General features: G+C 42.9%; 1 protein-coding gene across 1 annotated transcript; it reads right to left on the bottom strand.

The window, feature by feature from the left end:
* Nucleotides 1-1,637: 1,637 nt before the first annotated feature.
* LOC131272312 (ATP-binding cassette subfamily G member 4) lies at nt 1,638-10,560 on the bottom strand. Its single transcript, XM_058274000.1, has 7 exons — nt 10,502-10,560; nt 9,318-9,447; nt 4,224-4,762; nt 3,316-3,723; nt 3,130-3,246; nt 2,798-3,054; nt 1,638-2,726 (listed from the first exon to the last, which is right to left on the bottom strand). The coding sequence occupies exons 1-7, from the start codon at nt 10,557-10,559 to the stop codon at nt 2,385-2,387; spliced, it is 1,851 nt and encodes a 616-aa protein (XP_058129983.1). The 5' UTR covers nt 10,560; the 3' UTR covers nt 1,638-2,384.
* Nucleotides 10,561-11,818: the final 1,258 nt, after the last annotated feature.

Raw genomic sequence — 11,818 nt, 5'->3', positions numbered from 1 at the left:
CTTGGCGCAGGCCAACACAAACCGTTGCCAAACTGTCGCGCAAGCCGGAATCTGAATTACCGCATGCTTTTTTTTTCTGTTGGTGGGTGAAAATATTACTGAACCTCCGGAGGTCCGGATGAGACAGTGAGTGATTTTTCTTTTTCGGTATCTGCTACCAAACGCTGTAATCCCGAGCTGTCTCGATGGCTGCAGGCCAGGTGGCGGATTTCCCGCTTTTTTGGGCAGGGAACGGACAGGCTGTTGGCACACGGAAGGTAAGTAAATTCTAACACTTGCACCGCCCATCGACGATCCCGTTGAAGCCGATCGAAACGGAACCGAAACTAATCGAACCGAGGCCGCGACGACGAATCGCGGGAGCGAGGGGAGCTTCGTTTCACTGTAAAAATATTTAAATGCACACGTTACAGAATGTAAAAAAACACCATAGAACATTTATATTTCAGACGCTTTGGCATCGGTCCAGAATCGGTCGAATGCAGGTTGCAAACAAAAAGCAAAACCCCAACCACCTTTACGAACGACCACGGTGGACACAGCTGACAGGTCCATTTGGCTGAGATCATGCTACGGGATCGTAATCATAATTCTCCGCTAATGTCCATTCATTCTCCTTTGCGCTTTGTGCTGGCAGAAGCGATTTTACTAGAGCAATTGCAAGTGCCGCCTAAAAAACACACACAAACTCCTCATCACCCACTTGCGCCAGAGGTTAGTAAACGATTAACGATAGATAAATTGCTTACATTCCACACGTCGTCGCATGCAGGATTTATACGACGATCGTAGTTTTGCATTCTATCTTGCGGTTCAAGAAACAATTATAATGGAAATCAATGCCAAATACTTTACTAATAAAATTCCATCACTAAAGATGACTGCGGGAAAACGAAAACAGAGCCGGGTTCGAAGAAAGCAAAACACTCATTTACAGGCGGCAATTATTTTCGTTTTGTTCTCGCAATTTATAAACTCATAATATTGTGGTCCTTAATCCACATACTCTGAGCGTGAATAATAGCAGGTAAGGTGCATCCGATGGGAAAAATCTCTTCAGGGCTAATGTTTTCTAAACAAACTTAAGAGCATTCCTCTACCGAATGACTCTGCGTAATCAAATTTACGATTAACTTTAGCTTATCGGATAAGGCAGAAGCTATGAGTAGTATGGATGAAGAATATGGTTTTCATTAACCTTATGATTTGTTCGACATTTTTTATATCACTTAGTTAAAATGCTTTAAAAAGCCCTCTCTTCTATTTAGTGAATGTCGCCATATACTGTAGTCATTACAGTAATTACAACTTTTGATGAAGAAAAACCGATACTAGATCGCTTATGCTTTTTTTTTGTAGTACAGCTACTAGATGTTTTAACAGATGTTTCAAACATGTTTCCTGCGAAATACTCAAGATGGTGACGCTTCGTTTGAAAGAGTGCTTCGAAAATAGAAAGCTCTAGTGCGAAAGGAAGTGCTTCGAGCTTTTGAACGTGACGGTTAAAGTTTTTAAACGACTAGATTGATAATCCTTGATCCTTTTCCACTTTAAACATTTGTTTTGTATCTAAGGATTGTAACTTCTCAACGAACTTCCTTCAAGTGAATAGATGAATACTGTTATTGGTTGTCGAAAGATTGTTCGTTTTATTCCTTTGTGGTCGCTTTTGTAAGTACAGGTCCAATATGTTTGTATATAAAAAAAGTATCACTAGGTTTTGTTTTCCATTTGGTCCACCAACTCTTAATCCTACTTCTATAAACGATAAAGAAGGACACCTTAGTACATAAACAAGAAGGAGAAAGATTAAAGCGGGAAAACTATCAACGCGTTAAAAAAAAGGAACATGACTCACGACAAGACACGCACAGCAACGCATGTCTTGGACGTCTGCTCTTCCTTTTGCACTATCGATTACAGTGAACATATGTTAAAGAGTCCTATTTCCTTGGTCTAACGTCTATGGGAATGTTGTAAGGCATTCGCTATTATCGATAGCTATTAACTTTTAAGAATTCGATGGTTTTTAAAGGGAAAAAATATCATGTACTGTCAAGAAAACAGAAAAAGAGAGTTTGATAAAGAGAGCTAGAGACTAATTTGCCAGCCTTAAAACCTAGAAGAGCCGGGTACGGTTTAAGAATAGTTTTCTAGTACAGTACAGGAAATATGTCTGTTCAACTAAAACTGAGAGTCTTCCATTTGGTTACCGTCTAAACAATGCAAAACGAAAAGCCTTCTTCTATCAAACAACAAAAGTACGTGCTAAAATAAACTCTCGCTGCTTTGGCCTGGCAGCGACAGGATCACATTATGATTGCATATCAGTGGGTCAATGTTGCTGGCTCTTTTGACTGCTTTCGGGCACCGTTTGTGTATACCTACTTGTAGAACCTTCTCCGTAGACTAAGGTAGCACACCAACCGGTAGAAGAGTGTCATCGAGACGAGGATGGTCAGCTCGAACAGCAGCGTCGTGTTGTCGATGCGAACGTAGTGCAGCAGCACCTTTGGGTCGTCGAAGTGGCAGTACATTTCGTCACAATCTAGCCGTGGTCGATTGTAGCCAAATACAACCAACACAACCGACACGACGCCACCGCGTATGAACGACACCCGCATCAGCCATTGCATGAGCGTGGGAATCTGTGCTGCAAAGTCGAATCCGTAGATGGCCAGACCCAGGAACGGGGCAATCGCCAGTGGGCCGATGGCGGAACCATTCTGTCAAACGAAGAGGTAAAAGTTAACAACACATTCAAAGTAGCTGGAGTAAGGCTCGCTTCGCTTCTTACCATCACGTTAAAGGTGGCGCCAATCATAAGACCGAAACCTTCGGCACACAAAGACACAATGATTCCCACTAGGGCGAATAAGCAGTAGCGGAACAGCTCCAGTGGCAACCCCGCCAGCCAATAAACCAGCATGGTGAACACGATATTGAGCAGCAATTGGACTGGCAGTCGAGAGAGCGTCAGGGCAAGATAGTAAGGAAACAGCCCGTACCAGCGGTTAAAACATTCCTTTTTCACCAACTTCACTTCACGAGGATCTGCAAAACGAAAAATGAAAAATGAATTTGTGTTTAGTAGACAACTTGTTCCTTTTTATAAGCAGGTTCACTTACAGCTTAGAATCGGCACCATAACCTGTGTGTAGCAGAAGAAGAAGCACACGCCGAGACAAAACTTTAAGTGGTCGAACATTCGCGCTCCGTCGTTGGCAGCGTTCAGGAAAATCAAACCTAGACCACAACGGAGGAAAATGATGCATTAAGACGCCGTAGCTAAAAGATTTCTTTACCATCACCTACCTATGAAAAACCCACACGCAATGTGATGTATCAGCTGGATCCACAGCACCGTCCGGTTGCGAATGATCTTCGTCCACATCAGGCGAAATAGCACCCAGAACTGCACGAACCCGGACACGGCGTGTCGATTGTGGAAAAAGCGCGTGATCTGCTTCATCTTCTGCACCAGCGTGCTAACGTGCGGTCCTTGCCGGTCGAGGATCATCGAGGTGACGGTCGGCTTTAGGACGAACTCTCCGGCCGGCTCGAGCGAGGACGGTTCTTGGTCGGAGGAGATCGATGCAGGTCCGGAGGCGGTCGTAGGGCCAGCGATCGCTTGCAGCTCGGAGCAGATCGATTTGCCGTTCTGCATTACGTTCGCAAGCGTCGGAATGAGCTCGTGGGTGTCGCTATCACAGATTTCGATAACTATATTCGAGAAAAAAAAACACGTTATTAGTACACCAACCAAACCTCTAGGAACTATTTATGTCCTTTTTTAACAAGAATTATGATTCTGTTACATAAATTATGCTAGTATGTTATTATCGTGTAAATTTTTAAGTTCAAAAACATTGCCTGAATCCAAATGTTCAACCGTAATCAATGGCTGCTGATGTTTCAACAGTTGCATACACTACGGCGCACATCATATTTTATAGCATTATGGCATCATTCTCCTACATCAATCTCTAATAAAATCATTGTTTTTCCTTAAAACTCCGGCATATTTTCAAATTGTTAATTAGTTGAAAACGAAGGTAATGCCACAGATTTGAACACTCTACTGATCTTCCAAACTCAACTGACGGAAGGTGTTTTTTTAAGTGGTACAACATCCCTTAGTGGAACAAGGCCTTTTTTCGAACAAAACTATAGCATAGATCGGTGATCCGTCGTTGGTAATAACGTAGGGTATATCCACTTACTAAAGTCAGCCGGATTGTAGTGCCTCGGACATTCGATGTTGACGTGCGCCAGGAAGGGTACGAGTGCCTTCGGGTTGCCCTGGTACACGCACTGGCCCCGGGCAATCACGTAGATGTGGTCAAACAGCGCAAAAATACGGGCCGACGGTTGATGAATGGTGCAGACGACCGTCCGGTCCTGGCGGGCGAGATCGCGCAACAGCCGCACGCAGTTGGCCGCCGTAACCTCGTCCAGCCCGCTCGTCGGCTCGTCCAGAAAGAATACCGACGGGTTCGCTACCATCTCGAGCGCAATTGAGAGTCGCTTTCGCTCGCCTCCACTCAGCCGCTCCGCCGTCACGTTCCGGCGGTGGTTCAAGTTGAGACTCGACAGCACCTCCGCGATCGTCTCCTGGCAGTCCGTTTGGTCTTTGATCTTCAGCTTGCACGCGAGTGCCATCAGTTCCTCGACCGTCAACATTGGTTGGTGGTGATCTTCTTGAGTGATGTAGCAGGATGCCTTCTTGTTCAAGTGTACTGTGCCCTGGACGCCAGATTTGCTGCAAAAGACAACAGAGACAAAGACCGAAGGAAAGATAAACCCCTGTAACAAACAAAAGTGGATCGTACGTTTGCCGCCATTGCCGGAAGGACCTGTGACGGCGACCCAAAATCGCAACGGCAAAGCGGGGCAACAATGTCGCGTTCGACAATTAATTCCATAACCCAGTTCCAGCACGTTCAATTAGTCCTCGCCGTATGAATAAAAGATGGTCGGGCTTATTTGCTTAGCACCGAAACCGAACAAAAAGGAACATTTGCTACCAACTTGCAAACGGGTGGAAGTAGGTGAATGAAAAGTGAGTTTTCGGTCGATGCAGGTTGATTAATCGATTTGATTTCTAACGTTCTTTGTTCCTGTCCTTCTACACGTGTATTTTGTGTTGTCGTTAAGTATGTTTACATATTTTTCAATCAATTTTGTCGACGCATTTGATTTGTTTTCTCTTAAAAGTATTAATTACAATATTTTATTTAAAATGAAAGTACTTTAATCGAAAAAAAAAGCTGATAATGATGTTATAATCACCGGTCGTTTTTTCCCAAGCGAATAGGCAAACGTAGTTTAACCTAATTAATTTTCGTTGATTACTTCATTACGAAATTCAACATTTTTTCATACTTAAGATCGACTCGGTTGAAAAAAAATTGCGCAAAAACATAACGAGTCTGCAGTTTTAATGTTAATCAGCGGGTAATTAGTGTGCTTTTCACTGGAGCTTTTTTTTTGCACGAAGCAATGAGGCAATGTTAATGTGTTTAACCAAAAATAAGCAGACTCGTGTTGGTTCACGTTTTTGTCGTTCTTCAAACGCCAAAGCGTCAATTAAGCTACGTGTGGAGAATTATTCAAATACAAATTATGCACATCGAAACTGCATGTTATTGCCTTAGTCAGATACATTTCGCATTTGCTACTGCATGGAAGGACATCAACATTACCTTGAATAAGTCAAATGATGCACTTTGACGATGCACGTGCAATGAAGGGCAGGATAGACAAGTTGCAATACGATCCAATACGAATAGATCAGTATTTTAAAGCTTTATAAATTTGTTGCCATGAGTGAACTTATCTCAAAACGCTGGAGCAAAGCAGCTAGTAAGAGCCACTATCTAAATTGAAATGTACTCCTCAACTTATCCTCACGAGCATAGCAATAAATTGTGCCAAGACATGTGCAATAAATACTAGCATAGAAAGACAAAACTCATTTTTCTTTCTCACCAAAATGACAAATTGCCTACCATTAGTCGCACGGATGAGAAAACACAGCTCCTCGCTGCTGCCCACAACCGTCTCTCTTCTCCTTTTAAACTCCACCATTCAAGTGTCATTGTGATTTGCGATTTGCAATTAGATCCAGGCCGTTCTGGTTCCATTTCGCTGCCTACATCGGCGCTTGGTTGGATGATTTCAGCGGATTTCCCTCGAATGACACATGCGGGCAAGCAAACACAACCCATTCCACCTGCGTTCATCCGATCGAGACCTTTGGAGGGCTGGTGTTCGGGCGCAAACACTCAGTAGTACATATTGGCACTGCAATTGGGTGGCGTTTTGCACACAAACGGCCAATAAATAGTTTTGCGCCAACTTCACGGCCATGAGATCGCGATCGACGGCAGGCCGAAGTGTTTGCAAACGTGTTATTAGACAATAATTCCCGGGCCTGTGTCAACGCGGCGGTACTCCCTGTTCTCTTCCCCGCGTTTTGAGCGAGCCGTTATTATCGCAAGTGAAATCGAAAGTTGTGGCCGGTAAGTATACACCAAATAAAACAACGGACTCACAAACGGAACCGACACAGTGATGGAGACATTGTGGTGGCACAAACTACAATTAAAAAAGGTTAACGATCGACAAATAAACTAAATGGTGACTGGTGCGTAACGATCGGTATGTTTATTGCAATTTTTATCCAAACGACACTGCACGTCAACGGAAACAAGCTACTCCATAAAACGATAAAACAATAGTAAATAACTTCTGCCTTACGCCGAGACATAAATAAGCGAACAAACATCAGTTTCCTCAAGGGTAATTGTACATGTAATGTCGACAACGAGCGATCGGGTTTACGCCCAACATAAATGTCTTCATTTTTATGCACCAACAAACTTCCGTCCGATTCTGATTGAGGTTTCTGACGACGATCGGTAGGTGCTTGCAATGCTCCCAAGGCCCTTTGGGCCGGTGCGGGTTTGTGTCATAAGCAACATGCACATGATGTTGCCACCTTCCACCGCTTTCGGGCACCGTTGGCGACTTTTCGGGCGATGCCATCGGCGATGCATGATTGTGCAATTGTGGCAAGCGGCTGAGGCCCCTTGACGTTGGCGTGGGGCGTGCGGGTGGGTTGGTGAATGTTAAAGTCACTTGCGCACGCACGGTTGCGTGCGTATGATCGATGTCAATGACCCCGCCCGCCGGTGCACTATGAGGCTGCCGATGGCGTCGGGTAACGGGCTAACCGGCGGGGTTGTTCGCTGCGTTCGCGAACTGCTCGAAATCGAGGTGGGATGTTTGTGTAGAAGAATGCTTGTCTGATGACGATAAAAATTGGTAATTGAATGATTAGGTGATAATTGAGTGGGTGCATAATAGACGCAGAACCGGATCTTACCAGATAACAACTCTATTTGACGAGTTGGAGATTAAAGATGAACAGAGTTTTAGATTATTTTAATACATTTATGTTGTTGTTTAGATATTTTCATCCAATAAGTTTACACTTATATCATTGTTCCGTAAGTTAGTTATCTGATTTGATTCTCTTTAGCATCAGATGTAAATCTATCGAAAATAATCCAGTTTATTATAGCTTAATATAACTCATTTGAAGTTAGACATTTCCTTTTCCATCCAGCATAAAACATGTTAATTTCACATGTCTACCCTTCCTATATCTTACGTGTTTCAAGCGAGCTTAGCATAAATAAACATATTTAAAAAAAACGTTGTATGAAGTTTAATAATTTCTTTATATTCCCGCTTCGCTTCGATTTCTGTTTTTTTAAGTTCCGTAGTGGAACTTCCCATCAGAAATATATTTGAAATATGCACCTACATTAGGATGCAATAAATATGGTCAAAACAATGTTGCGTTTTGTTGCTGGAACAGCAATTCTTCGGATACAACAGTCGGTGTGTTTTTCTTTAATTATCCTGAAATCGTAAATGCCGCCATGTGTAATCAACCAACTTTCCGCACATAAATTGATCAAACAAGCATTAGGGCATTAGTTTTCGTCGTAAAAGTTTCTTTTCAATTGTACGTACACATTATTTACACCACAAACCGAAATGTCAAACAAACAAACCGCTGTTTATTTTGCTATCCACACCCGATCATGATCATTAAAATCGCATAAAACGCCCTCGACCGCGCGCTGGCCCGCCCTTCTCGAGTGCAAAATTTAGTGCCCTCTCCCTCTCTCGTGTGGTGTGGAAAATCTGTTCAACCACCGCCGAAAAATGTGTGTCGTTGCTGCGGCCCGATTAAAGTTTTAAGATCGTGATCGTACGTAGCTAACAGCATCACCGGGGGTAGAAAACATCAAGACATCGGACTGTTGGCCTACTGCCAGCTAGCGGGTGAACCTTTTGCGGACGGGGCCCCGGCAACGACACGCTACCGAATATGCTGCGCGAAGGTCAGGCGCGCAGCAACCGGTTTCGAAGCACCGATGGTTTTGATGCCTCGATGGGGCGTCCGAGAGGCGGAATATGTAGTCAGTGACGCATGGAAACATAGGCAGAATGTTTGAAAAACATTTGATTTAAGTGCCACAACACGTGTCAGATACCAATAAAAGGAAACTTTCAGAAAAACCTCTTGAAAAGAAACCATGTTAAACAATAAAAAAGTCTTCAAAAAATAAATGAAAAAATTATGAAAAGTTACAATTATGACAAAAAACCTAGAATTGAATTGAAAGAAGATAAAACTAATGACCATCTAATCCCCACCCGAGAGGGGATAAGGCTTAAGAAAGGGCACACGAGGGGTTAAAAATGCCAGTCAAATGATAAAAACGTGTCGATGGCTTACATTGTCATTAGTGAATGTGTGGTTCTTGATGGATGGCTCAAGTGAACGCTGAATGGGTTGAGGTTCAGAGAGGTAAGTCACTCCAAGATTGATCCTTAATGACACGGTTGCCGGTTTTATTGCTTTCCTTGTTATCTACGGCGGTGTGCAACGAAACAAAACATTGTAAAAATTAATGATTTGTTCAAAGGTTGCGCTCGCAACCGTGCCGGATGAGTGGCAAATCTTAATATTTGTGCAGCGTTGCACAAACGGGCAACGTCGAATGTTTGCACTTCACTTCGCCGATGTCCATTCGGGTCAAGTGTGGAATAAGACTCATGATCTTTCTTACGTTCTAATATCCGCATCAATTGAACCCCCTCCTTCTGCCGGCACATCTTGTGACCAATCCCAATGCCCAACAGTCCCAAAAGTGGCCAGTCCACTTAAAATAACAACCGCACGGTAGATAATTCTTCGTACCCCCGAGGGAGCAGACTCACGGTGGCTCACTTACCGATAGCCAGATATTGCGTTCAGCAGGCTACTCTTGCCCGCCCCGGACGGTCCCATAATGGCTGTTAATTGTCCATGCCGGAAAACGCCGCTGACGCCCTTCAGGATCGTTCGCTTCTGGCTTTCACTCACTGAAACGAAACGAAGAAATGCACGGAAGTGATGAGGTGAAGCGGTTAGGCAACGGTGTATGAAATTTCATCCCAGGCCGTCGCCAAAGGGGAGTGTGCACGTCGCCCAGAGTGTCGGCCTGTCGAACATAACCTCTTTCGATCGAACGCGTGTGTGTTCTTGTGGATCTCGTTTTTCGCAGTGTCTTCTCATGAAAAAGGTGCATCAACATAAATTTTCACGCAATATTTTGATAAGACAATTCAAAAGAGTATAAAATCAACAAATATCAAGGATTTTTTGATAGAGTGATCACTATATTCTGACAAGATGCCATATTCTAGCAGAAGGTTTAAGGATGAGTGGAATTAAAACACTAAACAGTGTCTTGGATAAATGTTGAATTTGTTTTACCTATTACTAATTTCAGGAAGACCTATTAATTATTTTAGTTAAAATTGTTTAGATAAGCAATTAATAAAAACTATGTTTTTGGTTGCCATTTCATCTATCTTATGTTTATGTGTAAAACCAAACGATGGCTTTAGTATACATGGTAAATCAATTGAACCAGTTGCAGTTAGCAAGTTAACATGTTTGTATAGTCTTATCGAAATATGATTTACGATAAGATTTACGATTTATTTTCTGAAAAAAAATACTGAAATTCTGTATTTTCAATTTATCACGATCATTTCTTTGTTAATTATTCTACGAAGTTCTTAAAAATACTATAACTATTAAAAACCATATTTGCATTAACATTCCGGATTAAATCAAGGAAACTGCAACATGATCCATCTTCCATGTTCGCTTCCGGTTTGGAAGAGCAAAGCGTGTAGCAAAGATAATTTATATGAAATTGCAGTTCTCGAGACCTGACCCGGGGCAGAACTGGTTAACCTCGTTCAACAACACCACACCCTGTGTCGGACGGTATTGGTTCTACCGATGACTCCAACCTCTGTTACAATCCGATGAAAGTAACCACGCACACCACGTGTACCTTTTCTTTCGTGCTTAAGTCACTCTCCGTTGTCTCGGTGCATCCCCCGGCGATCGGTGCATACTTACGGAAACTTTTGCGCACATTGACCGCATACTCGATGTCTTGGAACTCGACGTCTTTCATCTTGAGGCCGTCCTCTGCTCGGGGTTAGTTTGTGTGTGACTGTCTGGAGCTCACTCCAGCCCGCTACAGGAGCAGAGGAAATGCACCGTGTGAAGGTTTGGAGTGGGGTTGGCCGTGGGCGAAAGGTTCTCTTTTCCTTTTTGCACACTCGATGACGACGAACGAAGGACGGGAACCAGGTACAAAGGGTACTTTCCTCGATGGTGGAATATTTCCTAGGCAGCTTTTGAATCCATTTCCGCGATGTACGTGTTCTTATCTAAAAAAATAGGAAAAACAGCACGTATTAATATTTACTGTACGATTGTATTTTCAAACTTTTTGTTGGGCTAGTGAATAAAATCGGGATTCCCACCCATTCCATTATTTAATGCCATTATTCAATCGGTTGTTTTGGTTTTCTACTATTTCAGACGTTGTTCGAACAAGGAAACCGGCATCGTCGAACCGGTTCCACCGGACGGCGATCGTTCGAAGATCAAGGCATCTCGGCGTCGCGACCATGTGCGCCTTGATCTTGAAAGCTGAACTCGACCGAATGGTCGCCGGCTTGTCCGTAGTTGACCCTTGATCATGTTCATAGATATTCTGTTTTCCCTTTTCCTCCTTCGCAGCGAATTCCAGCAATTATTTTACAACGAATCAAAACCCGATTCGATTCCTTTTTCCAACCCAAGCGAACGTCATGGTTGATGAATTGTTGAGTTCCGAGTTGCTGAAGTGTGCACACTGCTGGTGGTGGTGCTGCTGACACGCAATTCACGTTCTATGGGGTAAATATTTTTTTACATCTCCGAACCACACAATGGGGTGGGCAGATTGGAATGGGCCCCGAAAATTCTCAAGGGCACCGGTTCGTAGCAATTAAGTTTCCGTTTGTCTGCTCAACCGATATTTGTTGATCTTCAGAAATGTTCAACTTCGTGCAAAGCAAAGAAAAAAACAATATCACGTTTGTTGTTTGATCTGACTTCTTTTACAACTAAGCACCAAACAGGATCATTTAATCCGAAAACAAGAGACCAGTTTGATATCAGGAAATTCCAAAGAATTTACATATTACTAGAATTAAAGGTTATGAGTGATCTTATACTCAGTTCTGGATTTAAACTATTCATTTGAACAAAAAGAATAATTTATTTGGTAAAATAAAGCTCTTGATTTCCAAAACACAAAACCTGCCAGATTATGTATAATTATAGTTCAGGCTTTATGCATTTCAAACAACACGTTAGCAAGTCCAATAAAACGATAATGAA

Source organism: Anopheles coustani, chromosome 3 (genome assembly GCF_943734705.1).
Source record: "Anopheles coustani chromosome 3, idAnoCousDA_361_x.2, whole genome shotgun sequence".
Lineage (NCBI taxonomy): Eukaryota > Metazoa > Arthropoda > Insecta > Diptera > Culicidae > Anopheles > Anopheles coustani.
Note: the sequence above shows the minus strand (reverse complement) of the source record. Positions and strands in the feature narration are given on the sequence as shown.